The sequence below is a fragment of the Capsicum annuum genome, chromosome 7, assembly GCF_002878395.1.
Source record: "Capsicum annuum cultivar UCD-10X-F1 chromosome 7, UCD10Xv1.1, whole genome shotgun sequence".
Taxonomy (NCBI): Eukaryota; Viridiplantae; Streptophyta; class Magnoliopsida; order Solanales; family Solanaceae; genus Capsicum; species Capsicum annuum.
Window position 1 is genome coordinate 10,763,491 of NC_061117.1, and position 27,598 is coordinate 10,791,088.

Below are 27,598 nucleotides of genomic sequence, written 5' to 3' on the forward strand. Positions count from 1 at the left end.
CAAACAAAACTACCCTAGGCCAATAAATAAAACTAAAAAAAACATGGTGGTGTGGCCAAAATTCATCCTCAAACAAAAGAACGAACTTCTGGTGATGAAAAAATGAATCAAAATCAACAAAAAATTCCTGCCCTTTTTCTCTTCTTTGTGAAAACACCAATTTATATAGGCTTGTTTATATATCTGTACACTCACAAAGAATCAATTACAAGAGTAAAAAGACAAGAAAGCCCTCATCAAGTCTAGCTGAATTGAATTTCATCAATGGCTACTACTGGTTCAGCTTCAGTTTGTTTGAATCAACATAGTGTTCTGATTCCAACACAACTAAAAGGGGTTTCTTTGACTTCAAGAATCAGTGTTCCTACAAGGTTTTACTCAAATGGATTCACTTCAAGAATCAGAGCAAGTTCTGCTGTTGCTGTTGAACAGGTTATTTTTTTTATTGTACTAATTATATTGAATGAGAGTCCTTCCGTAACTGGTAAATTTGTTACCACGTGATCAGGAGCCTGATCGCTGATTATGTTGAATGAGAGTCTTTGAGTAACTGGTAAAATTGTTGCCACACGATCAGGAGCCTGATCATTGATTGTATTGAATGAGAGTCTTTGCAGAACTGGTAAAGTTGTTGCACACTGATTCAGGCGATGGCAACAATCTCTCTTAGAAATGAAGGATAAGGCTAGACCTTTAAGTCTGGCCTTTCCTTGGAGTGTGTGCATGGCGGGAGCTTTTGTGCATCATGCTGCTCTTTAGTACTCCATCTAGCCATCTTTAGTTGTCTATATTTGACTTGACACAATCCTTAACAAGCAATAATTAGAAGAGTAATTTTACTACATCAACGCGAATAGTTATAAGTCATCTAAATAAAAGTCAGCACGGACCACTAAGCTCCCGCCATGTGCAGGAAAGGGTCCGATGAAAAGGATCTGTTGTATGCAGACTCGCCTAATATTTCTGCAAAGGGTTGTTTCTAAGTTTTAAGTCATCTAAATATTGGTAAGTAAATAGCGCTTCTCCGTTTCATTTTACTTGACTAACTTTAATTAGGTGTATATTTTACTAAATTATCCTTATTAATGATGCTTTGAAACTCGACGTCCAACTATTATTAGTTTATGTAGTTATTTAATAGTATAGGTAGAAAAGGAAAACTAACAAATTCTCTTGATTATGGACAAGTAAATTGAAAGAATTATATTTAGTTGAGGGGCCAAGTAAAACAAACTGGAGGGAGTATTTAATAGCAAGGGTAAAATAGACACAAGATGATAAATTATTTCTTGATTTTTAAAACTGAACAAGTAAAGTTGGACAACTATTTTAATTTGTCGGGTAAGTAAAAATGGACGGAGGGAGTACTGATTATATGCTGTGTAAAATTGAGGTAACCCAAAAATTGGAACTTGAATATATCAATCTGAGTCTCTTTTTGAGTATCAGATGTTCTATTGATGTTTGTTATTTTTGGGGGGGTTCTTGTTTATTTTTGGCATAAACAAACACTCAAGGTAAGCACTCCAACTTTCAGATTGCACATCTAGATGCCTCAACTTGATCTCAACTGACAAACATTTCAAATTGTCTCCATTGTGTCTGTGGACGCTGATGCCGGAGTGAAACATAAATTTTGGAGGTGTCTAGATGATCATTTTGTAAGTAGGAGTATTCAACTGACACAGTGGAGATGTGTTGAGGGGTCTAGATGTGCATACTCGAAGTTGGAGTGCTCACTTGCAAGTTGAGACCAAGTTTGATGGTCTTGGTTTCACTGTTCTGATTAAGTTGTCGGACCCTGAACTGACGATTTACGAAATGATTTCTTGCTTATTGCTGCTATGTTCTTGCAATTGTTAGCTATTTGATGAAGAATTTGGGAGAAGTTTTTATGATCTTATGTGTTGAATCCAATTGGATGTCGGGTAATGTTAGTTGAAATGTACATAGACGATTATTAACAACAACAACATAACAAGTGTAATTCCACAATTGGGATTGAGGGAGGATAGCGTGTATGTAGATTTTACGCTACCTTGGGAGGTACAAAGGTTGTTTCTGATAGATCATTAAAGGAAACATGTCAAAGCAAATTGAAAAGGAAATAACTAAAGTGAAGGGATCATGACAAAATACTATAGATAGCAGGACAAAGCATTTTAAAGGAAGGGACAACGACTACACCAGAAAGGTGTGATAATTGAAGTACATAGTAATAGAAATCAATGGAAAAGAAACTATAGAAGAAATACTACCACCCTAAGTATGGAAGGGTAAGAGAGCAACATTCTACTACCTGCTCACCTTTTATCCTAACTCGTATCCTCCACAATCTCCTATCTAAGGTCATGTTCATGGTAGCTGCAACTTCTTCATGTCATGTCTAATCACCTCTACGTCTCTACCTAATGCTTCGTCAGCCTACTTTTACCTCTCCTGAAACCATCCATAGACAACCTCTCTCACCTCATCATCTCAGCCTCGCTTCTCGCATCTTGTCCTTCACCGAGACTACTCCTACCTTTTCTAATCCTATCTCTCCTAATATGCCCACGCTTCCACCGCAGTATCCTCATTCCGCAATGTTCATCTTCTGAGAGTTCTTGAATGTTAGAGCATCTTTCCACCCCGTACAAAGGTTTCTTCATCTCTCACAGAGATATTAGACAGGGAGATCGTCTCTCATTCTATCTCTTTGTTTTGGTAATGGTATTCCTCAGTAATATGTTTAGGGAGGCAGAAATTTTGGGTTGGATTAGGAGACTTAATATTGGCAGAAATGACGGGGACGGTATGATACTTAACCATATTTTGCTGATGACTCCCTCTTGTATTGTGAAGCTGATAAAGACCATATTCTACATTTGAAAGCGGTGCAATTTTGTTTTGAGGCAGTCAATGGGCTTAGAATTAACCTGGCCAAAAGTAGCATCTTTAGTATTAATGCAGATGAGAATATAGAGGAGTTGGCAAACATCTTGGGATGTAAAGTAGAGAAGGTTCCTAGTGTCTACTTGGGGCTACCTTTAGGGGAAAAAAGATGGACTGTAGCATCTGGCATGGGGTCGGTGATAGGTGCAATAAGAAGCTCACTCCATGGAAAAAAGTAATACCTATCCTTCGGGGGCAGGCTAATTCTTATTAACAATGGGATTCCAACATATACTATATCTTATTCAGTATGCCTCTAAAAGTTGAAAGGAAATTATATTCTGTAAGGAGAAACTTCCTATGTGAAATTCAAACAAACAAAAAAAAGGCTCATCTAGTCAAGAGGCAAATGGTTATTAAAGGAAAAAAGGATGTTGGACTGGGGATAAGGAATCTGAAAATGCATAATAAAAGTTTACCTTTTAAATGGATTTGGTACAGTAAGGAAAGTGATGATCTGGACAACAAAAGCACCTATGAAAGTAGTTTTTTTGGGTTGGCTAGCAGCTAGCTAGGGGGGATGCTTGCCAAACACAAAATAAGTTACAAAGGAGAGGTTTTTCCTGGTGCGGCAGATGTTATTTCTGCAATTCGGAGGAGGAAACAGTTGGGCATCTTTCCATACATTGCAGATTTTCAAGACAATGTTGGGCTCTTTTCTTTAGCATAATGGGCATATCTTTGGTGCTACCGGAGAAAATTAGTGGCTTGTTGGAAGTGTGGAAATCACAGGAGGTTACAAAGAGCTTGAAGCCAATATGGAGAACTATTTCAATTGCATAATGTGGACCTTATGGCTATAAAGGAACAAGGCATGCTTTGATAGGAAGAAGTTACAGATTTCTAGAGTAAAAAATAAATGTATTAAAAATCAGTACTTTTAATGTTATAGCTACACTTTAGATATGATGGATAAGTATTTGGACTTTTTGCACTTGCTAGGAGATAATATGTAGTATTGGGTTGTAGAGTTTGTTGCTAAGCCATGTACCTTTTGTTGTAGCACCTTGGTACTCTTTGAATAAGATCCTTCAACAACAACATACCTTGTATATTCCCACCAAGTGGGTTCTAGGGAGGGGTAAGTGTATGCAGTCCATATCACTACCTCAGAGGTGAGATAGAGAGGCTGTTTCGATATACCCCCGGCTCAAGACAAAACAATCAACAAAAGAAATAGTACAGAAACAAGAAACAATAGGACAAACGAGACTCACCAATAATAATAATAACATAAACAAGACTCACCAAGTAATATGACAAACGAGAACACACTATGAAATAATACTAGTACTATAGCTACTAGCAGGGAATACAAAACAACGTCCTCCTACCCACTAGCAATGATGCACTCTTTTCTACTGTTCTTCTACCCTAATTCGCCTCTTCCACACCTTCTTGTCTAGAGTCATGTCCTCGATAAGCTGAAGCTGGTCTATGCCATGTCTAATCACCTCCCTCCAAAATTTCTTCGATCTACCTCTACCTCGCTTGAGACCATCCCTAGCCAACCTCTCACACCTCCGTACTAGGACATCCGGGTCCCTCCTCATCACATGTCCGAACCATCTCAACCTTGCTTCCCGCATCTTAGCTTCCACCGAAGTCACTCCCACCTTATCTCAAGTAACCTCATTTCTAATCCTATATTTCCTAGTACACCCACACATCCATCGTAGCGTTCTCTTCTCCGCCACCTTCATCATTTGTGTTAGATTATAGGTCATGGGTCACCCATGTGGACCGACCCGAGCCGACCCTTTTTTTGTCAGATTGAATTTAATTCAAAAGAAAAGGGGAGAACGGTTACAAAGTAACGGTTCCCGCCCCAAAAATACTTGCTATAAGTTCCTATTTTTTCCTTTTGACAAAACATGGTAACAGAATACAGAGAAGTAACAAAACACAAAAACAATAACACTAAAAAGCACAGTTAGTTCGTGAAATAACATTCCATTTCCAAGAGAAAGGAAATCGACTTGGAGCAAGATCCTTTCGGAAGAAAAATCAAGATCCGCTACAAATTCTAAGGTACACAATTTATTGTTTTTGCTCCGAAATTACTATCAATGGCATCAGAGACTAAGTTTAAATTGCCCTAATTTTACATGCAACATCTCGATTCTAAGTGTAGTGATAGGAAATCGAGTTAGTACTCACCTGTAAGAAAAATTGTTGATCGGATATAAATCGTAAAATCCGGTCAGACGTGCCACCGCCACTCTGGTCATAAGTGCCACCGCAACTCCGGTCGGACGCACCGCTGATTGAGGAAAAAAGTGACCGCCAGACATCGTCCATGTCAGTGGTGCAACCTTCTAACTTGCCTAGAGTTATAGTCAACTCTGAGATTGACACACATAGGCAGTGTTTTTTTTTGTTCTGGGGAAATCACCGGAGAAACCTCAACAAAGAAGAAGTTGAAGGTCTGTCTGTTTTATTGTTATATGGTACTAAAATTTAAGTAGCACGGCTACTACTAATTGTAGTACACACATATATATAAATAAAGAAAAAGGTTAATAGTGTGGCCACTATGCACTTCATTTAAATTATTATTAAAAGTTTTTGTGGAATCCTTTTATAACTCTAAATAAATAAGTGGTTGAATTAGACTTGATATTTTTTTGCCTTAATTAGTCCATATCAATTTTAACAGATTTTGTCTTCTACGATGACTTATGACATAAGTGCCACATTGAATGGTAAATCCATTCTTATTGTTTCTTGATTCCTATTTCAAAAATGGCTGAATGGGGACAAACTCGAATCACTCCAAGTGGGAGTTCTGGATGTCGAGCAAAGAGACAAGGTAGAAGAGCACGTCGTCGAAGGACATGTTTTCGAGGTCGTGAGATCATACGAAATGGTGTCCCCAGGGCGACACAAAATCTGTTACAGAATGAAAGGGCTATACTAAAGGAAAGAGAAAAGAAATTGAAAGAGTTTTAAGTCTTTTAAGATGTCACCTAACATTAGTGTTGCTAGTTTTATACATCTGTTTGAAATTAAACGTGTAGAACTAGAAAACTATGTAGAAATCTCGGATTGGGAAGCATTAGCTATATTAGCAAATTCTCTCTGTGATCCTTGGGGCAAGAGATTAATTGATGTTTACCACGAGATTTGGCCTAGTGAGCCTTTTTGGGTGTACATAAGTCGTCTAGAATATTTGTGGAATGACTTTTATTTTTAAATTGACTTGTAACATGAAGTTATTTATTAACTTTATGTTATATATATATATATTAAGTTGCTTATCTCTTTTTACGTGAATTTCATTCATTTATTTGAGTTTAAAACGATTTAATTGAAAGCTATCATCCTAATAAACATTAAGAAATTAATTTCTAATTTTGGTCAAGTGTTTAGTTCGTATATGATGATTGGATTCTTAAGTGTCCTTTCGATTTTACACTAAACATGAAACCTTTAGGTGAAATTATTTGCTTAAATGTGTAATTTGCATGCATAATTGATAACACACTTGCGTAATTGTCTCTTAATAACAGACATGACATCTAAAAGCATAATTGCTGACTTGAACAAAGGAGAAAAACTAAATGGAGACAACCACGACATTTGGAGTCGTAAGATGTGGTATGTACTGGAAGAGCAAAACGTTCTTAAAGGTATAAACCATGTCTTAAGTCTACCCGAAGAGGGCAATATTGCACAACACAGAAGAGAACTTAAAGCTTATAAGGCTTGGAAAAAGGCTGATTCCATTGCACGTGGAATCATTGTAAGTTCTGTGGTTGATGACCTCATACATGAGTGTGAGGAATTTCCTACTGCCAATGCCATCTGGGCACACTTGCGAGGAACATATGGGGGTACTTCTGTTACCCGCCTCAGGCAACTGACTATTAAATTTGACACTTACAAGAAGCGTCATGATCAGAACATCAAACAACACCTTAGGGTGATGTCGAATATGATAGCTTAACTCAAAAGTGCTGGTTATGTTCTCTCAGATGAGCAGCAGGTTCAGTCAGTGATCCAATTTCTTCCCAACAGTTAGGAACACCTGAAGGTTAACTTAACCCACAATGACAATATCAAAACTTTTTCTGATGTTGCACGTCACGTTGAACTTGAAGATGAGCAGCTTGGTGCTGCTAAAGCTGCTTCTAATACCTTTATGGCAGAATCAAGTGGTAAGAACTCTTCAGGATTCAAGCGTAAGAAGAAGTGGAAAAAGAACGAGAAGGGTAAAGAGACCGAAGAAGGACTCTCTGAGAAAAAGAACAAGCCAAATTCCAAGAAGGGAAAAAGGTTTTTCAAGAAGAAAGACAAGAGCAAGATGAAGTGCTACAATTGCCAAAATCTGGAACATTTTCTCGTGAATGTCCTGAGGAGAAAAAGGTAGCATTTTTAGACGCATCTCTAAGTGCTACATATGTTTCTAGCACTGTTTTATTAACTGAATCTTATCCTATGTGGATTGTAGGCTCAGGAGCCACCGATCATGTGAGTCGAGATCGAGAAGTGTTTGTGGAGTTCCGTCGAGTTTCACCTGGATCAAGGTGGATCTATGTAGGAAATAATGCAAGACTTGAAGTCAAAGGGATTGGCACTTGCAAAGTAGATTTGCGTGGAGGCCGGTCTTGACGTCCTATATGCTCCAGAAATTCGACGAAACTTAAGTGTCTGTGTCTGTTCTTTTAGATGTTGGTTTTCATTTATTCTTTAGTCATAATTGTGTAAGAATTACTCTAGATAATGTTTTTTATGGTTTTGGACATCGTTATGATCGCTTTATTATTTTAGATTGTAATCCTTCAACTTATGACTATTATGTTGACCGTTGTGTAATGTCATGTTATTCTAGTAATAATGATGTTGCTATAATGACATGACATGCTAGATTGGGTCACATATGGCAAGACCGAATGAATAGATTGGCAAAGGAAGGACATCTAGGTTCTTTCTGCAAAATTGAATGTCAATTTGTCAAAATTATCTTGTCGGAAAAATTACACGTAAACCATTTGGGAAAGCTAAAAGAGCTGAATTTCCATTGCAATTAATTCATTCTGATATCTGTGGTCCAATGAATGTGAGGGCAAAGACTGGTGCTTTATATTTCTTACATTCATTGACGATTTCATGCATTTTGGTTATGTCTATTTGACATTTCATAAATCAGAAGCTCTTGAATGCTTCAAAAGATATATGAATGAAGTTGAGAATCAATTAGCCAACAGTATAAAGACATTAAGAACCGACAGAGAACGTGAATATCTGTCAAAACAGTTTGAAGAACTGTGTATTGAAAAAGGCATTGTCAGACAATTGACTACTCCTTATACACCTCAACAAAATGGTGTAGCCGAAAGAAGGAATAGAACATTGTTGGATATGACAAGGTCCATGATGGCGTAGGCAAATTTATCAATCTCTTTTTGGGGAGATGCGTTATTAACTGCGGCCTACATATTGAATAAAGTGCCTTCTAAATCAGTATCTTCTACTCTTTATGAATTATGGACTGGTAATAAACCAAACTTTAATGATCTACGACCTGGGGTTGTGCTGCATATATTAAAGATCGTTTTGGTAAGTTTGGAAAACTAAGTCCAAAAGGAAAGAAATGTATCTTTATAAGATACTCAGAACACTCAAAAGGATATATGTTCATTGGTGAATTGGAAGATGGAAGTACTACTGAAACTGAATCACGAGATGTCACATTCTTGGAAAATGATTTTTCAAAAAGGAATGAAATAAAGGAAAATGAGCCTATTTATGAAATGTTGAATTCAGATGATCAAATAATGTCGCAGGACATGATTGATAATTCAATTGATCAAGAAATAATTCTTGGTTCAAGTGGGAGTCATGAATCCCGAAATCCTATTGAAGAATCTGAACTTCAATTACGTAAGTGTACCAGAAAAGGTGTACCTAAACGATCTTATGAGATTGAGGATTAAGTTTTCTTGGTAAATGCCGCAGAATTGGAAGAACCTAATTCTGTGACTAGGGTTTTATCAAGTCCTGAAAAAGATGAATGGATAAAAGAGATGAAAGGAGAATTAGAGTCCATGAAAACCAATAAAGTTTGGGATCTAGTTGACCTTCCTTCTGGGCATAAAGCTATTGGGAACAAATGGATTCTCAAAGTTAAACGCAAATCAGATGGGTCAATAGAAAGGCATAAAGCACGATTGGTGGCAAAAGGTTTTACTCAAGAAGCTGGAATAGATTACAAGGAAACTTTTTCACTAGTTGTAAAATTTACCTCAATTCGCTTGCTTTTGGCTATAGTTGCACGTTTAGATTTAGAATTACACCAAATGGACGTGAAGACCGCTTTTCTCAATGGAGAACTAAATGAGGAAATCTACATGGAACAACCTATAGGTTTTGTTGTTAAAGGCCAAGAAAAGAAGATTTGTAAATTAAACAGATCAATATATGGTCTTAAACAGTCTTCAAGGCAGTGGTACCTGAGATTTCATAAGTGATTTCATTTGATTTCACCATGATCGATGAAGACCATTGCATTTATGTGAAAAAGTCCAATGAAATGTTTGTGATTCTTTCGCTTTACATGGATGATATTTTATTAGCTGGAAATAATTTGGAGTATATAAAAACTGTTAAGTCATGGCTTTCAAAGTCATTTAACATGAAAGATATGGGTGAAGTAGACTATATATTGGGTGTTAAAATCTAAAGAGACCGTTCCAAGAAAATTTTGAGTCTATCTTAAGAAACATACGTAATAAAAATTTTGGAACGTTTTTGAATGAATAGTTGCAAATCCATGGATACTCCTATAGCAAGAGGTGAAACTTTAAGCCTTGAAATGTGTCCAAAGACTGAAAAAGAAAAAGAAGACATCTCGAGTACCATATTCCAATGCAGTTGGGAGTTTGATGTACGCTATAATGTGTACTGGCCAGACATTTGTTATGCCGTAGGTCTGGTTAGTAGGTATCAATCTAATCCTAGAAGAGAACATTGGAAAGCAATAAAAAGAATTTTTTGATACCTGAAGGGAACTGCTGATTATTCACTATGCTATAGTGGATCCGATTTATCCATAAGAGGTTATACAGATGTTGATTGGGCTGGTGACTGGTATGATAGAAAATCAACTTCCGTTTATGCCTTCTTGCTAAATGGTGGTGCAATTTCGTGGAAAAGCAAGAAACAAACTTGCACAGCCTTGTCAGTTATGGAATCCAAATTTATGGCTTGTGCATCTACAGTACAAAAAGTTGTTTAGTTGAAGATATTCTTTGAGCATTTGAACATCGCAAAGCATTCTAAGGGTCCTATGATTTAATATTGTGACCGTCAAGCGGCTATCGCATATATGAAGGATCCTAAATATCACAGCAAGACCAAACACATTGATATTAAGTATAACTTTATAAGAGACATAGTAGCAAGTGGAGAAATAATTTTACAATACATTTCTACACTAGAAATGATAGCTGATCCCTTTACTAAGGCGATATCTAAAGACTTGTTTGAGAAACATGTTATGGCTCTAAGATTACGTAGGATATGATTATTTTTATGTATTGTAGATGACTTGATTATAATTATTATCAATATAAGAATCTTGAATTTATGTTCAATCTCATATGCATGTGAAAATGTGTTGTATTAAAATAGTGTGTCGAATAAGTCGCGAAGATTGGCACTCTCATACGAGCAATCGCCTCTTACGTCGAGGAACGTGAAGAGAAAAGTTCCATCATAAGATAATGACTTGTTTTGTAAAGCCAGATGTGAGTTTCTCTAAGAATATGGATTTGAGGATTATTAAAGAAAGAAACTCAGGTTAGACATTTAGAGGTGTCTAGACCTAGATTTGTACGATGTTGAATGACTAAAAGAATGAGACACACGCACTAATATAAGGTGATAACATCGTAGCGCGTGTTTCATACCACGTGTGCTTAGCAACCAATGGGTTAATGGAAGAATGAATCCCTGCTTCTTCATTGTGTGAGACCCACAAAGTTATCCACAAAGTTATTTTAACTTTTCATTGAAATATCCTTAGACCTTTAATTGTTTCTTGAAGTTTCGATCAGTGTTGCTACTTTAGCATGTTACTAATAGCCATGAGAGATTCGGCAATGCAGTGCATGTCTAAGAAAGCAGTTGATTGGAACAGATAGATTCGAGTAGAAAGGGAAGACGATTAAAATGAGTATTTTAACTTGTTTACACAAGCCGGCTATTACACTAACCATATAAGAGTCAAGTGTAAATGTGAATGTAAAGTTAATCATGAACTTGAGTTCACCTCTTTAAGAGGATGAGGGATCGGATAAGTAGCTACTGAAGTAGTGAATAATGTCTGGGGTATTGTGAGTATTAGTATCCTCATATTAGTAGAGAATTCTTTCCACACGTGATTGGATTCCTAAACATAGCTTGTAAAACCTTATAGGTAAAACTCGTGATGCTCACAGGTCGCACGAACTATTTGCCGTATGAATTGATGATTTGTTGATGTCGTACTGGCTCGGGTAATGTCCACCATGTGTGAAGTAGGAGATGTTAGATTATGGGTCATGGGTCATGGGTCACCCATGTGGACTGACCCGACCCGACCCCGACCCATTTCTTTGTCAGATTGAATTTAATTCAAAAGAAAAGGGGGAACGGTTACAAAGTAACTATTCCCGCCCCAAAAATACTTGCTATAAGTTCCTATTTTTTCCTTCTGACAAAAATGGTGACAGAATACAGAGAAGTAACAAAACACAAAAACAATAACACTAAAAAGGGCATTTAGTTCATGAAATAACATTCTGTTTCCAAGAGAAACGAAATCGACTTGGAGCAAGATCCTTTCAGAAGCAAAATCAAGATCCGCTGCAAATTCTAAGGTACACAATTTATTGTTTTTGCTCCGAAATTATTATCAATTTGGATATGAGAGTTCTTGACTGGCCAACACTCTGCCTAATACAACATACCCGGTTTAGCCACCACTATGTAGAACTTGCCTTTAAGTGTATAAACGATTAAATTGAAATATTTATCTTTGTTTTATGGCTCAACTCTAATTAAATCAAGAAAGCTAGTCATAGCTATATTTCTTTGCTCTTCCTCATTGATGCATAGGATCGTGATCAAATGTTGCAACGATAAGTTTTTTGCTGCAAAATTGCTTTTGTTCATTCTTGTCTTTGTTTTTCTTGAAACTGGAGCTATATTCATTCTCGCCTTTGTTCATTTGCTTAAAGTTTAAAACTTAATGTGGTTAAGTGATGTATTACTTTTTGTTTTGAGTTCATGTATAATATTTTCTCCCATCTTGTTCAGGAATTGAAAACTCCAGCTCAGGATGCTACAGAAGCTGAATTATTTGCTTGCCCAATTTGTTATGAACCACTTATAAGAAAAGGCCCTTCGGGCTTTAATGTGTAAGTTTAGTCTTTCAGATAGAAAATGCATAATAACCGTGATTTGAGGTGAGGCCTAATTGTTGTTTGACTTTGAATTTGAAACTTGCAGACCTGCAATCTACAGATCGGGCTTCAAATGCAGAAAATGTAACAAGTCATATTCAAGCAAAGATATCTACCTTGATCTCACTGTTACGTCTGGAACAAAACAGTACAATGAAGTTAAACCAGCTCGGAGTGAATTATTCAGGTACCATAGCGATGTTTCAGAATTCATGTCATTGCTTGACTAAATTTTATTCAGTTCTTCTAGTACTTATTTTTTTATTTCTGATTAGTTAAACCAACTTGGACTCTAAATTTTTTGATTTTCCAGATGTTTATTTCTAATTGCTGGTGCTGTTACATTTTCCTAGGAGTCCAGTTGTTTCATTCTTGTACGAGAGAGGCTGGCGTCAAGCTTTTAACCGAAGTGGTTTTCCTGGTCCTGATGAAGAGGTAAAAGTTTTTGATTGCTCAGATCAGATCTATCTTAGTATCTTTATGGGTTGGATAACCAAAAATTAATCTAAAAATAGCTATGTTCTTTCATCTTGCTACGGTTGGTCAATAGATAAGTAACTACTAATATAATGGTTTTTACTGACCTATTGACTTTTCCATGTTGGAGAAATTTGGGCATGAGAGGTTTAACATGTTTGCCTCTTAAACAATGCCTTTACTCTTAAAGGATTATGTCATAGACAAATTAGTCTAAATAGCTACGTTAAGTTACGTCTCTCCCAATGAAGCTGCTTTGATTTTTCCTGAAGTAAATTAGCCAATAAATGCATTTATTTCCCAAAAGTTTTTAGAATCCATCTTGTCAAGTCGCGGTTGTAAGGTCACCAAGTATATGGTGATTTCTGGAACGGTGAGGGAGCTCATCCTAGACAGGTTTCATGCTGATAAACTATGGTTCTTTCCTGATGTATAAACAAACTGAAAAACTGTGTAACAACCATACTCTAACCACCTAATATGTCAATGTATGATGATAAAAGAATTTATCTATGGATATGATATATGAAAGATAAAAATTGATTTCATTACATGGATTATCCCCAACTATATACCATAACATAAAAAAAAAAGTGACCACTACAACAACGACAACATATCCAGTGTAGTTCCAGAAGTGGGGTCAGGGAAGGATGAGATGTACGCAGACCTTATCCCAACCTTTGTGGGGTAGAGAGGTTGTTCCAGTAGACGCTCGGTTCAAGGAAAACGGTTTTCAGAACAGGTTTGCAAAGAATGCATAGTAAAGAAAACTATGTTGATAATATTGAAAACAGAAAGTACTAACAGTAAAAATAGTAAGGATAATCAAAGTAAGAAACGAAGAAAATAGTATAGATAACCAAGGTAAGAAACTAATACTTAGAGGAATAAGATAGTGCTAGCATAATAGTAATAATACTGGTAAGTGAGCAGATAAGTGCGCCAGTCTAGTACCATGCTCTACCACTGGGAAGAGAGAACTCTCAGCTATCTCCTAACTGTCTGCCCTAATCCTTGACCTCCATGCTCTCCTTTCTAGGTTCATATGTTCGATAAGTTGAAGATGTGCAACGTCTTGTCTAATCAACTCTCCCCAATTCTTCTCGGTCTACCTCTAGAACAGAGGAAGAGGTGGAAAAGAGTAAAACTAGTAATTTATCCTATATTCAACATTTCATGGCTAGGTATAGTTCAGTGATGGCTGACTGCTACCTGATTGTCATTTTGATACTAAATGCAGTTTAAGATGGCTCAAGAGTACTTTAAAGTTGCTGAAGGTGGTGTTCTTGTTGACGTTAGCTGTGGTAGTGGATTGTTTTCTAGGAAATTTGCCACATCTGGTGCTTACTCAAGAGTTGTTGCACTCGACTTTTCTGAAAACATGCTTCGCCAGTGTTATGATTTCATCAAGAATGATGAGAGTATCATAAGCTCGTAAGTGATTTTCGATAGGATATCTCATTAGTTGGAAATTGTCTTTTAAGATGAGAAAGATTTAAATTTCTTAATCTTTAAAAAATTGCAGCAATCTGGCTCTTGTAAGGGCAGATGTTTCCAGATTACCTTTCTTCTCGGGATCAATTGACGCTGTGCATGCAGGTGCTGCTTTGCATTGCTGGCCATCTCCGTCGAATGCAGTAAGTTCTTAAAATGTTAATCTTTCCTGGGCAAATGGTCCTATACTTCATGACTTAATAAAACACCATTTCTGAATTCCAAACTAGTCGAGGTTAGTCGTATTAGTTCTCGATATCCATTCTGCTCTATCCGGTTGTAACGAGCATCCTGAACCATGAAGGCCCGGGCGTTCTTCTAAATCTGGTAATCATGCACAATATTCATATAGTATAAGAAAATTTGCGGAAAACAATACAAGACGGTACCATGGTCAAACTCATAAACTTGAACAATTTGAAAAGAAGTTTTGAATATTCAAGACATGTGACACCCGTCTGCGAAATCTCTAACATTACAAAATCCATCATAAGTCTGAAACAAAACTGGGACAAGGCCCCTCGTCAGACCCAAAATAAAATGTAATAACAATGCTCTAGAACAGGCCTTCCAAAAGAAAGAAGGCTCACCAACTGCACACTGCTATCTGACACTTCTACTATTTAGCGGGACCCCTGGACGGAGTTTTAGACCCTGAAATATAGGGGGTCAATACAAATGTACTGGTACGCAGAGCAATCTAAAATAATGCATTTATATATATAAAATGGATCCCCACTGTGTGCGAATACACTGGGTTTGTTGTTGTTGTTGTAAAATAGATGAGAGCAAGTCATTAAACATTATGCATGAAATAGTTTAAATTACATGGGCCATCTCAAATGATCTCAAAACAATCTTGTCAATGCAACTCTATGCTTTGTATTACTTCTGAGCTAGGTGGTATACCCTACATATGTGCTACCGCATGGGCTATATGGGATCCGCCCTTAACTCGGCGGCCAAGCCCCCAACCCAAGTTTGCCGCAAGGGTTAGAGTATCTGAATCTGCTACGCCCCAGGGCCGTCGTCAGCGTACAATAATAATATACCCGTATCGGCAAAACAAGGTTTCGGGCAATGAATTTTATGGCTCATGCCTTCTTCGGGCAACCACCTAACATCTCTTAAGTCCATTTTTAGTATGTTCTAAACATGCATATGTCTAAGTTCAAAATCTGAAAATCTAAAATGAAATCTGTATCTTTAATCTGTTATAAATCTGCTATGGCATTATCTGAATTGGTATCGTCATACCAAGACTTGCAAGTCGTATATCTGAGCCATAAGGTATCATGCAAGATTCTTTCACTTAAAACAATGTTCAGACCACCAATGCATTCAGACAAGTATGAGAGAATTCATATTTCGAAACATAAGTCAAAACCATGCAAAGATTCTCATCTTTTCAACAATTCCAACAAACATGTGGTGGTCATATATTTTTGGCAAAATCATGCAATTCTTTCATTATAAATTTTCAGCATTTATCAACATGTAAATGGTAAAGTTGTTGTCATGTGACCAGGAGGTCATGGGTTCAAGCCTTGGAAACAGCCTCTGGCAGAAATACAAGGTAAGGCTGCGTACGATACACCCTTGTGGTGGGGCCCTTCCTCGGATACCACGCTTAGCGGTAGCTTTAGTGCACCAGGCTGCCCTATCTACATGTAAAACCCCCTCTCTTCAAAATCAAAACCCTCGTCAAGGCATTTGAAATCATGCTTCTCAAAATACATTCAAATAATCAAGGCTTACGAAAACAAGAAATCTTTCAACGAGAGGGATTTTCAATAATTGATGCTCTCAATTCAACTCTCAATTTCATCAAGTGCATGCATTCATATATATATATAAGAGTTCAATTTTCTAGGGGAAGGTCTTAAGACCAAAGCAATAATATCATTTAAGAGTTCAAAATGCACAATTGTAATGTAAATTTCCAAAACCCCTTTGTAATTCATGATTTCTAAACTTTAAACCAAAATCAAAGTGTTTCAACTAGCCCATGTAGTTTTAGGAAAACCCCACGTAGCTTAGATTATTAGGTTTGAAAGATGGAACCTGGATCTTGATCCGTTTCTTGAAATCTTGATCTTAGGGATGAGTTCTTGATCTTTTGGGAGGAGTTAGGGTTTTGATTTGAGAGGAAAATTGAATTATAGTGTATTATGCCTTTTGGGGGCAGAAATCGAGTGTTATAGGTGGATTTGGGTGAGGGGGAATGACCAAAATGCCCCTTGACCCATTAGAAACTGAAATAGCGTGTGAAACAGCTCCGTAACGCGCAGGCCGACGCGTCGCGTCGACATCGCATCGGCTTACTGCCTCACACGGAAAATGTCATAACTTTTCGCCTGGTTATCGAATTTTGGCGAAATTGGTATCGTTGGAAAGCTACTTCAATTATCTATAATTTGGTGGGTCTTAAGCTGCAGAATTCTATGTGTATCAAAAGTTATACACGTTCAAAGTAGACCCTTGTAGAATCGAATATCCAATTTTGGATTAATGAAAGGTTCTTAGCATATCTTTGCTTTAGGCCATTTCTATGAACATTTTCACCTCATAATCACTTCATATACTAGGCGAAAGATCATGACACATGAATCTAAACATAAACTATGGAATTAGACATGTAATTAGAGCTTACACACGTGGGAACAACGATTCAATTTCTAGCTCGAAAATGCGGGGCATTACATTTTCTCTCCCTTGGGATCATTCGTCCCCGAATGATAGGTGGAGGGACCTTTTGGAGCTCTAAAAGTGTAGAATAGAGAACGTAATCTCGCATTGGATAATTTTCCTCAACAAAACATACAAAGGCATCAAACGAGCTTTCATGAAAACCCTAGTGAAACGTGAAAGCACGAAACATGGGATAATGAGACTTTACATAGAGATGATCTTGCACATTAGTTCTATGAATCCTAATCATAACAATATAAGGCAGGGGTTTATTTGATGATAGTAGACCTGATTTACATTGGTACTAATCATGAATAAGATTTCACGGAAGATAGGATTAGAAGCATTCTCTACCTTACAAAGTACCACGAATAGACTTAAACTTAGAGGCGCTAACCATATGCACCCCAAACAATAAATAACATATTTCACACTCGCCAACTTGCAATTCTCCAATCACAGATCTAGCCACAAGAGTTTGAGTCCCAATGCAAAACGCTTTTATGTTGAAGCCTAACTCAGAGTAACAAGGTGGTAACTTAAGCTACAGGACCCTGTACTATACATCCCCTTAAGAATATTTCTTCACCTTATCAGTATCATCAAACACCCTCGAAATTTAATTTAGAGAGTACTAACCACATATCACATAGATTTGTATTTTCAGCAACCACAACATTCAAGCCTAATCATTACTACACCCACTACATAGATTCCCCCACTAAGACCAACAATTTCAAACACCCTCACAAATATTTTTGCCACATTTCTCCTTCTTAGCTATTTCACACCACAAAAGTTCATCTCCCCTTTTTTTTCCTTTCACCTCTATCCTTGCTCGAGAATTCACATCAAATTTTTCACCTTCAAGAACATATACTCCCCTACCTAACACATCACCACGCTTCCACATCCACCATCATACTATCATACGGAGGGTCATTAAGGGACCTGAGAATAAATGTCATGAATGGAAAAAACACTACTCAATTATAACCCATACCTGTTGATCTACATCAAGATGGGACATGAACTAAAGATACGATAAAATAGACCCGAAGTGCTCCATATATCAGGTGTCTATATCATAAGTAGAGTGTCATTCGGAAGAAATACAAAGAACAGTGAGAAAACGTTGGTGCATATATCAAGATAAAACAAGGGAAAAAGACTGAATTTCCCTCTTGGACTCGAAAATCAGTAAGATGAATTGGGCACCCGACACGTTAAGCGATGCGCCGCGTCGGTCCCTAGCGCGACGCGTCGATATTGCGTTGGCCCACTATTTTGATTGTCCAAACATGCCTTAAACATCGTCTTAAAAATCTAAAACTTTCCTGGGACACCCCTGATCATGAATCAACTCAAAAATCTACGTTTTGGGGTCGGGAGGATCAATTTGAAAATCATGGAAGTTAAGAGCTCATAAATATGGCTTAAGTCTTTTATCAGTTAGAAAAATTTTCAGGTTGTTAGCTCTCCATACATGCAACCAAAAGTGGTATTGAGTCGAGAAAGCTACGGGGTGTTATATTACAACTAAGACAAAGATTTTGCTTGAAGCGATTGCTCCTCATTTAAAGAACTGAGATTTGCCATGAGTTTGCATAAACTTTATCACTTTGGCTAAACCGGACATAGGATGAATCGGCGACATATAGAAACATATTTTCTTAGGACCAAGCATGCTGAGAGACATAGATTCTCATGGCTCACGAACAACATAACATATGGCTTGAATACCTGAAAGACTGGATTACTGAGAGACATAATTGCTTCTAGTTTGGAGGTCAGCTCATAAACAGAAGTCCATAGAGAACTCGAACCATAGGCATGACTTGAATAGATGACGTAAGACATTAGCAAGATACTCTCCTAAATTGAAGTAGAAGGATTATGCTTGAGTAGAATTAGGTCCATTATGGTTCCTCCCCGTAACTTGCCACACTGAGGACATTTGGGAATTCCCCATCTCCCCCTTAGATCAAAGTCACAATCCTAGACTTACGGATACATCCCCTTATCAGATCTATAGCCACAACTCTCAACATAAAAGAGACATCACCATACTTAAACTCTAAACTCTCCCTGAAGAACTATACCCTGAAGGCCTTGCTTTTTTGTAAATGCTACTTTTAACTTCCGCTAGCCTCTATAGCCATCACTCTATGACTCCCATTCTCATGAGCGCACGCATTCACACTCCTTATCACAAAAAGGGGTATCAGTATATATATGAACACAAACTCCTCTCATTAATCTTAATACAGAGACACTAAATTATTTCCTAGGACATCCCCTTTCAGGGACATTAATCGTAATATCTTCCAACTCCCAGAGTCATCAACTTACGACTAACATTTTCATGGGTAAAGACATCCACGCTTCTAAACACTTAACACTCCATCCTCCACTCCTTAGAATACTATCATTACACCTCTAATCACATAACCTACAACTTAACAAAATTTGTAAAACAATACCAAAGACGCATATTGCCTACCTACATTTCCTAAATTCAACTTTAATGAACATTAGACCCAACTCCCCATACTTCTCCATACCATAAGATTCGAGAATGAGATCTAGGTGCTCGTGACACACACACATCGCAACTTATCTAGCAACATGCTACCTCGGGGTTCAACTTATTCCCATATACTTACGTTCTCATCCACTTAATGATTCAACCACATTTCATCGTTTTAACACTAGTCCTCATGTACACATATACCTCACGATTACCACTTAAACTTTTCATAAATCATCAACCTAGGCCATTTCGCACATCACATCAGGCCTGCCAATTACTCCACAAAACAATGAATCATTAATCTTAAGCTATTATTCTCACCACTACACTCCACACCTAAACTCCACATCTACAGTTCAAGCATGTTATCTATCCTCAATTATATACCACCGGTAAAGCATGCCACATACTACACTAGTCCATCAAATTGGGAAATCAACTCAAGTACTTCACTTCACTTAGCTACTACCTTCAATCACAACCCCGCCATTACCCCACTATTACAACTCAAAATCCACTACATTCCTTCTCACATGAAGTACTAGTTTACCACTATTAAAGAAAAGACCATCAAAGGGTAAAGTCACGTGATAGGATTAGTCAAAAGTCACGTGACAGGATTAGTCAATCTTGATCTTATATTATAACTCATTACAATCTTATCAACATATTCTACTTTCTCACATCACAGTTACTTACCTATGCATACATTTAGACTACCTCCACATTTCATTCACACTACTAAGTCTCCATTCATAACTGATTGACTAATCTACCCCTTTTCATTCACAGCCTATACATGATTTCTACAACCACCATAACAATCCATTATGAGATCCTACCCTATTTTTGAACAATTAATAATCTTAGCCAACCACTTTCTTTCACAGACCACCAGACAATCTAAAAATATTGATACCACATTAGTCTATCACAATACCGTGGCAACCCAAATCCCAATCCACGATTATATAACTAAAACCATTTATTTACACAAAAGTCACCCTCACTCTGACTTCTAACATTGTGACTTCATATCACATACTTCTTGGCAAATCTCGCTACCTATAGGTCATGACACTTTAACATACACTACTACTCGGGTGGAAATACAGTTCCAACATTCTGCTACACATCATTACCCTTATGGAAGACATCTGCAATAAGAATTTTGAAAGGGGACTGAATGCACTCCATACCTCAGGTTCAACCGCACGACTGATGCAGATAGGGCTATATACTTAGATAAACACACATTAAAGCACTCATGGACTCCTCTCAAGTCCTTGTGCAAATTTATAACTTTATGGACAACTCAATCAGAGAGAACTACATCGCTGGGGAGCTAGACTCTTAGACTTGTATCGCCTTGACAATGAGGCATGACCAATGAAACTAGAGTAAGGAACGAATTTGGATAACTTTTTTATGGACAACTTTATAGCACGAACTAGAGTATGAAAGAATAAGAAACAACTCCTAAATGCCTGGTAGCCTCCTGATTATAAGTATGGTGCACAACACACCCATAAGCAAGACTCTACTAGACACGATTTCGCAGACACCCTGGGACCATGAACCTGGCTTTGATACCAAGTTTGTCACGACTCGAGCCGGGGCCTTGGCCGTAATGAGCATCCCGAACCATGAAGGCCCGAGCGCTCTTCTAAATCTGGTAATCATGCACAATATTCATATAGTATAAGAAAATTTGCGGAAAACAATACAAGATGGTACCATGGTAAAACTCATAAACTTGAACAATTTGAAAAGAAGTTTTGAATATTCAAGACATATGACACCCGTTTGTGAAATCTCTAACATTACAAGATCCATCGTAAGTCTGAAACAAAACTGGGACAAGGCCCCCAGTCAGACCCAAAACAAAATGTAATAACAATGCTCTAGAACAGGCCTTCCAAAAGAAAGAAGGTTCACCAACTGCACACTGCTGTCTGACACTTCTACGATTTAGCGGGACCCCTGGACTGAATTTCAGACCCTGAAATATAGGAGATCAATACAAATGTACTGGTACGCAAAGCAATCCAAAATAATGCATTTATATATATAAAATAGATGAGAGCAAGTCATAAAACATTATGCATGAAATAGTTTAAATTACATGGGCCATCTCAAATGATCTCAAAACAATTTTGTCAATGCAACTCTATGCTTTGTATTACTTCTGAGCTAGGTAGTATACCCTACATATCTGCTACCCCACGGGCTATATGGGATCCGCCTTAACTCGGCGGCCAAGCCCCCAACCCAAGTTTGCCGCAAGGGTTGGAGTATCTGAATCTGCTACACCCCAGGGCCGTCGCCAGCGTACAATAATAATATACCCGTATCGGCAAAACAAGGTTTCGGGCAATGAGTTTTATGGCTCATGCCTTCTTCGGGCAACCACCTAACATCTCTTAAGCCCATTTTTAGTATGTTCTAAACATGCATCTGTCTGAGTTCAAAATCTGAAAATCCAAAATGAAATCTGTATCTTTAATCTATTATAAATCTGCTATGGCATTATCTGAATTGGTATCGTCATACCAAGACTTGCAAGTCGTATATCTAAGTCATAAGGTATCATGTAAGATTCTTTCACTTAAAACAATGTTCAGACCACCAAGGCATTCAGACAAGTATAAGAGAATTCATATTTCAAAACATAAGTCAAAACCATGCAAAGATTCTCATCTTTTCAACAATTCCAACAAACATGTGGTGTTCATGTATTTTGGCAAAACCATGCAATTCTTTCATTATAAATTTTCAGCATTTATCAACATGTAAAACCCCCTCTCTTCAAAATCAAAATCCTCATCAAGGCATTTGAAATCATGCTTCTCAAAATACATTCAAATAATCAACGCTTACAAAAACAAGAAATCTTTAAACGAGAGAGGGATTTCCAATAATTGATGCTCTCAATTCAACTCTCAATTTCATCAAGTGCATGAATTCATATATATTTATTCTCTATTTTAAGCCGAGGGTCTATCGGAAATAGCCTCTCTACCTCCTCGGAGGTAGTGGTATGGACTGCGTACATTTTACCCTCCCCAGACCTTACTTTGTGGGAATATACTGGGTCTGTTGTTGTTGTTGCTGTTGCATGCATTTATATATATATATATATATATAAATAAGAGTTCAATTTTCTAGGGGAAGGCCTCAAGACCAAAGCAATAATATCATTTAAGAGTTTAAAATGCACAATTGTAATGTAAATTTTCAAAACGCCTTCGTAATTCTTGATTTCTAAACTTTAAACCAAAATCAAAGTGTTTCAACTAGCCCATGTAGTTTTAGGAAAACTCCACGTACCTTAGATTATTATTAGATTTGAAAGATGGAACCTGGATCTTGATCCGTTTCTTGCAATTCTTGATTTTAGGGATGAGTTCTTGATCTTTGGGGAGGAGTTAGGGTTTTGATTTGAGAGGAAAATTGAATTATAGTGTATTATGCCCTTTGGGGGCAGAAATCGAGTGTTATAGGTGGATTTGGGTGATGGGGAATGACCAAAATGCCCCTAGACCCATTAGAAACTGAAATAGCATGTGAAACAGCTCCGTAATGTGCAGGCCGATGTGTCGCGTCGACTTACTGCCTCACACGGAAAATGTCATAACTTTTCGCTCGATTATTGGATTTTGGCGAAATTGGTATCGCTGGTGGTGGTGAACTCGGGCTTCCCGAAGAAGGACGACCACCTGATCACTTTTCGGAGCGCGGTAGCCAGGACCCAGATTGACTTCTTGTTGCTTAGGAAAGGGGATAGGGCGCTGTGTAAAGATTGTAAAGTCATCCCGAGTGAGAACCTTTCGACCCAACATAGGCTCTTGGTTATGGATTTGGGTATGAAGAAGAATAAAAAGAGGAGGAGTAAGGAGTGTAGACCGAGAATTAAGTGGGGCGGTTTGACGCCAGTGAATGCGTGGGAGATAGGGGAGAGGTTGGCGGGAATGGGGGTGTGGGAGTGTAGGGGGGACGTGGATAATATGTGGGACAGGGCGGCAGCGTGCATCAGGGAAAATGCAAGGGAGGTGTTGGGTGTTTCTAGGGGCCGGGCCGGACATCATCGGGGGGATTGGTGGTGGAATGAAGAGGTGGGGAAGAAAGTGGAGACCAAGAAAGAGTCGTATGCTAAGTTGGTGGAAAGTAAGGACGAAGAAGAGAAGCGGGTAAACAGGAAAGAGTACAAGCTAGCAAGGAAGGTGGCGAAGTCAGCGGTCACGGCAGCTAAGACGGCTGCTTTTGAGAGCTTGTATGCAGGGTTACAGGGGAAAGGAGGGGAGAAAAAGTTGTTCCGACTCGCTAAGGCTAGGGAGAGGAAGGGTCGTGACCTCGATCAGGTGCGGTGCATTAAGGGGGAGGACGGTAGAGTGTTGGTGAAGGACGGCCACATAAAGAAGAGATGGCAGTCGTACTTTCATAGGCTCTTGAATGACGAGGGGGACAGAGCTATTGTGTTAGGGGAACTGGAGCACTCAGGGGAGTGTCGGGATTTTAGCTATTGTAGACGTTTTAAGGTAGACGAGGTTAGACAGGCAGTCCGCAGGATGCGAAGGGGTAGGGCGACGGGGCCGGATGAGATACCGGTGGAGTTTTGGAAGTTCGTTGGAGAGGCTGGTGTAAGGTGGTTGACTGCATTGTTCAATGAAATTTTCAGGACAGCAAAGATGCCCGAGGCGTGGAGGTGGAGTACCATGATCCCCCTCTATAAGAATAAGGGGGACATTCAGTGTTGCAATAACTATAGGGGGATTAAGTTACTGAGTCACTCTATGAAGATCTGGGAGAGAGTGGTCGAGGTGAGGCTGAGACGGATAGTGTCTATCTCGGAAAACCAGTTCGGATTTATGCCCGGCCGCTCGACGACGGAGGCAATTCACCTGGTACGGCGGTTGGTGGAGCAATATAGGGAAAGGAAGAAGGATTTGCACATGGTGTTCATCGACCTAGAAAAGGCGTACGACAAAGTCCCCAGGGAGGTGCTTTGGAGATGCTTGGAGGTGAGTGGAGTACCGCAGGCATATAGCAGAGTAATTAAGGATATGTATGAGGGAGCGAAAACCCAGGTGAGGACGGAGGGAGGAGACTCAGAGCATTTCACTGTCCTGACAGGATTGCATCAGGGATCTACTCTTAGTCCCTTTTTGTTTGCGCTAGTAATGGATGTGTTAACGCGGCGTATCCAAGGGGAGGTGCCGTGGTGTATGCTTTTTGCAGACGATGTAGTCCTGATAGATGAGACGCGAGGGGGTGTGAACGACAAATTAGAGCTGTGGAGGCAAACTCTGGAGTCTAAAGGGTTCAGGGTGAGCAGAACCAAGACAGAGTATGTGGAATGTAAGTTTAATGACGTAAGGCGAGAGAATGAGGTAGTGGTGAGGCTAGAAGCGCAGGAGGTAAAGAAAAGGGATAAGTTCAAGTACCTCGGGTCCGTGATCCAGAGTAACGGTGAGATTGACGAGGATGTCTCGCACCGTATCGGGGCGGGATGGATGAAGTGGAAACTTGCATCGGGGGTGCTGTGTGATAAGAAGGTGCCGCCCAAGCTTAAAGGTAAATTCTATAGGGTGGTAGTCCGTCCGGCCTTGCTGTATGGAGCGGAGTGTTGGCCAGTTAAGAACTCCCACACCCAAAGAATGAAGGTGGCAGAAATGCGGATGTTGCGCTGGATGTGTGGACTGACCCGAAGGGATAGAGCTCGGAATGAGACTATCCGGGAGAAGGTTGGGGTGACTTCAGTGGAGTGTAAGATGCGGGAAGCACGATTGAGATGGTTCGGACACGTGAAGAGGAGGGGCATGGATGCCCCGGTCCGTAGGTGTGAGAGGCTAGCGTTGGATGGTTTTAGACGGGGTAGGGGTAGACCGAAGAAGTACTGGGGTGAGGTGATTAGGCGGGACATGGAACAGTTACAGCTTACCGAGGACATGACCCTAGATAGGAAGGTCTGGAAGACGCGAATTACGGCAGAGGATTAGGGCCTGTTCGGGTCGCTAATGTAGGGAGGTAATTGGTGGGGGTGTATTCCTGGTATGATTCCGTATTCAATGTTCTGTTCCGTGTTCCGTGTTCTATGTTTGTTACGAATCTGTGTGCTTTCCTCTGCTTTATATTCCTGCATTCCTGCTTTACTCTGTTTTATATTCCTTATGGCTGCAGTATCTATGTTATGTCATCTGCTTCTGTGCTGTACTATGTGTTTGTTTGATATCTCGTAACTTGAGCCGGGGGTCTTTCGGAAACAGCCTTTCTACTTCATCAGAGGTAGAGGTATGGACTGCGTACATCTTACCCCCCCCAGACCCCACAAAGTGGGAATACACTGGGTTTGTTGTTGTTGTTGTTGTTGTTGGTATCGTTGGAAAGCTACTTCAATTATCTACATTTTGGTGGGTCTTGAGCTGCAAAATTCTCTGTGTATCAAAAGTTATTCACGTTCAAAGTAAACCCTTGTAGAATCGAATATCCAATTTTTAATGAATGAGAGATTCTTAGCTTGTCTTTGCTTTGGGCCATTTCTATGAACATTTTTCACCTCATAATCACTTCATATACTAGGCGAAAGATCATGACACATGAATCTAAACATAAACCATGGAATTAGAGCTTACACACGTGGGAACGACGATACAATTTCTAGCTCGAAAATGCGGGGCGTTACTCCGGTCCCAGCTAGTTAGTATGGAATACAAGGATCCTTTGCTTTTATTATGTTCTATTAGTATTCTACATTGATTTCATTAGCTTGTCAATCCTTGTACTTGTAATATGATACTATGAGTCTTACACTTTGAGCCAGTTTTTCCAACTTGGGATTGACTTTACGGTGACTTAGCCTTGCAAATTTGGAAATAATGGTAGAACAATTTCAGTTTAAGCTAGCGAACTTAACGTCATTGTTGTCAACAATTCCATTATTAATGTCACCAAGTGCAAACGGAATCTGATCGTTGATGAGCTAGCCGACCTTTTCATTGCATGCTGCTTTTGGTTGTAATTAGTTCTGTACTAATTCATTAACTTACCATTTGGATTGCTGCCGAATAGTTTTATTTGAATTCTTTGCTTCTTGCTAAAGTTCATTGATTTATAAGCACTCTCAAGTTCAACGAATGAAGTTGAGTTGACAATTGATGATTCTGTTATTGTTTGCCAGATTGCTGAAATTAACCGGATCTTGCGTAGTGGGGGTGTATTTGTTGGTACTACATTTCTTCGAGTCAATCCTTCAGCTCCTACGATAATTAGAGCCTTGGAGCAGGTACATTTCATTTTCCCTTCTCGTGATCATATTCTACACTCCGTATTAGTGGTAAACAAATAGTTACCTACACATGATACAACATAAAATTCTTGAACTCTCTTCCCATACTTATATTAAAACTGTTGGACGCTAACTGAAGAACGTCAACATGAAAGAAAGCCACAAGGAAATGTATGATCAAGAGTATATTGGAAAAGTGCTAGCTCGTATGATAGATAGATTATTGTTTCTGTAAGAGATATACAGAAGTAATTTGCCTTTTGATTCGCAGAGTGCTACGCGAACTTACAGTTATTTTACTAAAGAGGAGATTGAGGACTTGGTGACAAGCTGCGGTCTCATCAACTATACCAGTAAAGTTCAAGGCTCTTTTATCATGTTTTCCGCGCAAAAATGCTGATTTTTGGCTGGTCTACAGTGCGTTGTTCATTGTTTTGGTATATAGTTGCTCTCAGATATGCAATGTATCTCAAGCTTGTATAAAAATAGTGCATAAATAATGTTGATTCAGATAAAGAACATTCTTTCTACTGGACACTATAGTAGCATATCAACTCCAGTAGTAATCCTCGAATAAGTTATCTCGGGATTAACATCCTAAAGTCAGACTTATTTATCTCACCTGGCCGGTGGGATAAAACAATACCAAGACTGGATAAGGTGGCTAATGGGTCGCTTGGTTCATGGATAAGATTAGATATTTTAATAACATAGATACCAATCCTTTTGGAA

General features: G+C 38.7%; 1 protein-coding gene across 1 annotated transcript; it reads left to right on the forward strand.

Annotated features, from left to right (window-relative positions):
- On the forward strand, positions 1 to 27,598 carry LOC124885488 (uncharacterized methyltransferase At2g41040, chloroplastic-like). The gene is made up of 8 exons (XM_047415187.1): positions 1 to 432; positions 12,238 to 12,338; positions 12,430 to 12,570; positions 12,737 to 12,818; positions 14,104 to 14,297; positions 14,389 to 14,500; positions 26,759 to 26,863; positions 27,138 to 27,598. The coding sequence occupies exons 1-8, from the start codon at positions 265 to 267 to the stop codon at positions 27,264 to 27,266; spliced, it is 1,032 nt and encodes a 343-aa protein (XP_047271143.1). The 5' UTR covers positions 1 to 264; the 3' UTR covers positions 27,267 to 27,598.

Coding starts and splice junctions, on each gene's coding strand:
- LOC124885488 (XM_047415187.1), top strand. CDS start 265: ATGGCTACTACTGGTTCAGCTTCAGTTTGTTTGAATCAACATAGTGTT. Junction 12,339..12,429: donor GGCCCTTCGGGCTTTAATGT/GTAAGTTTAGTC, acceptor TGAAACTTGCAG/ACCTGCAATCTACAGATCGG. Junction 12,571..12,736: donor GCTCGGAGTGAATTATTCAG/GTACCATAGCGA, acceptor ACATTTTCCTAG/GAGTCCAGTTGTTTCATTCT.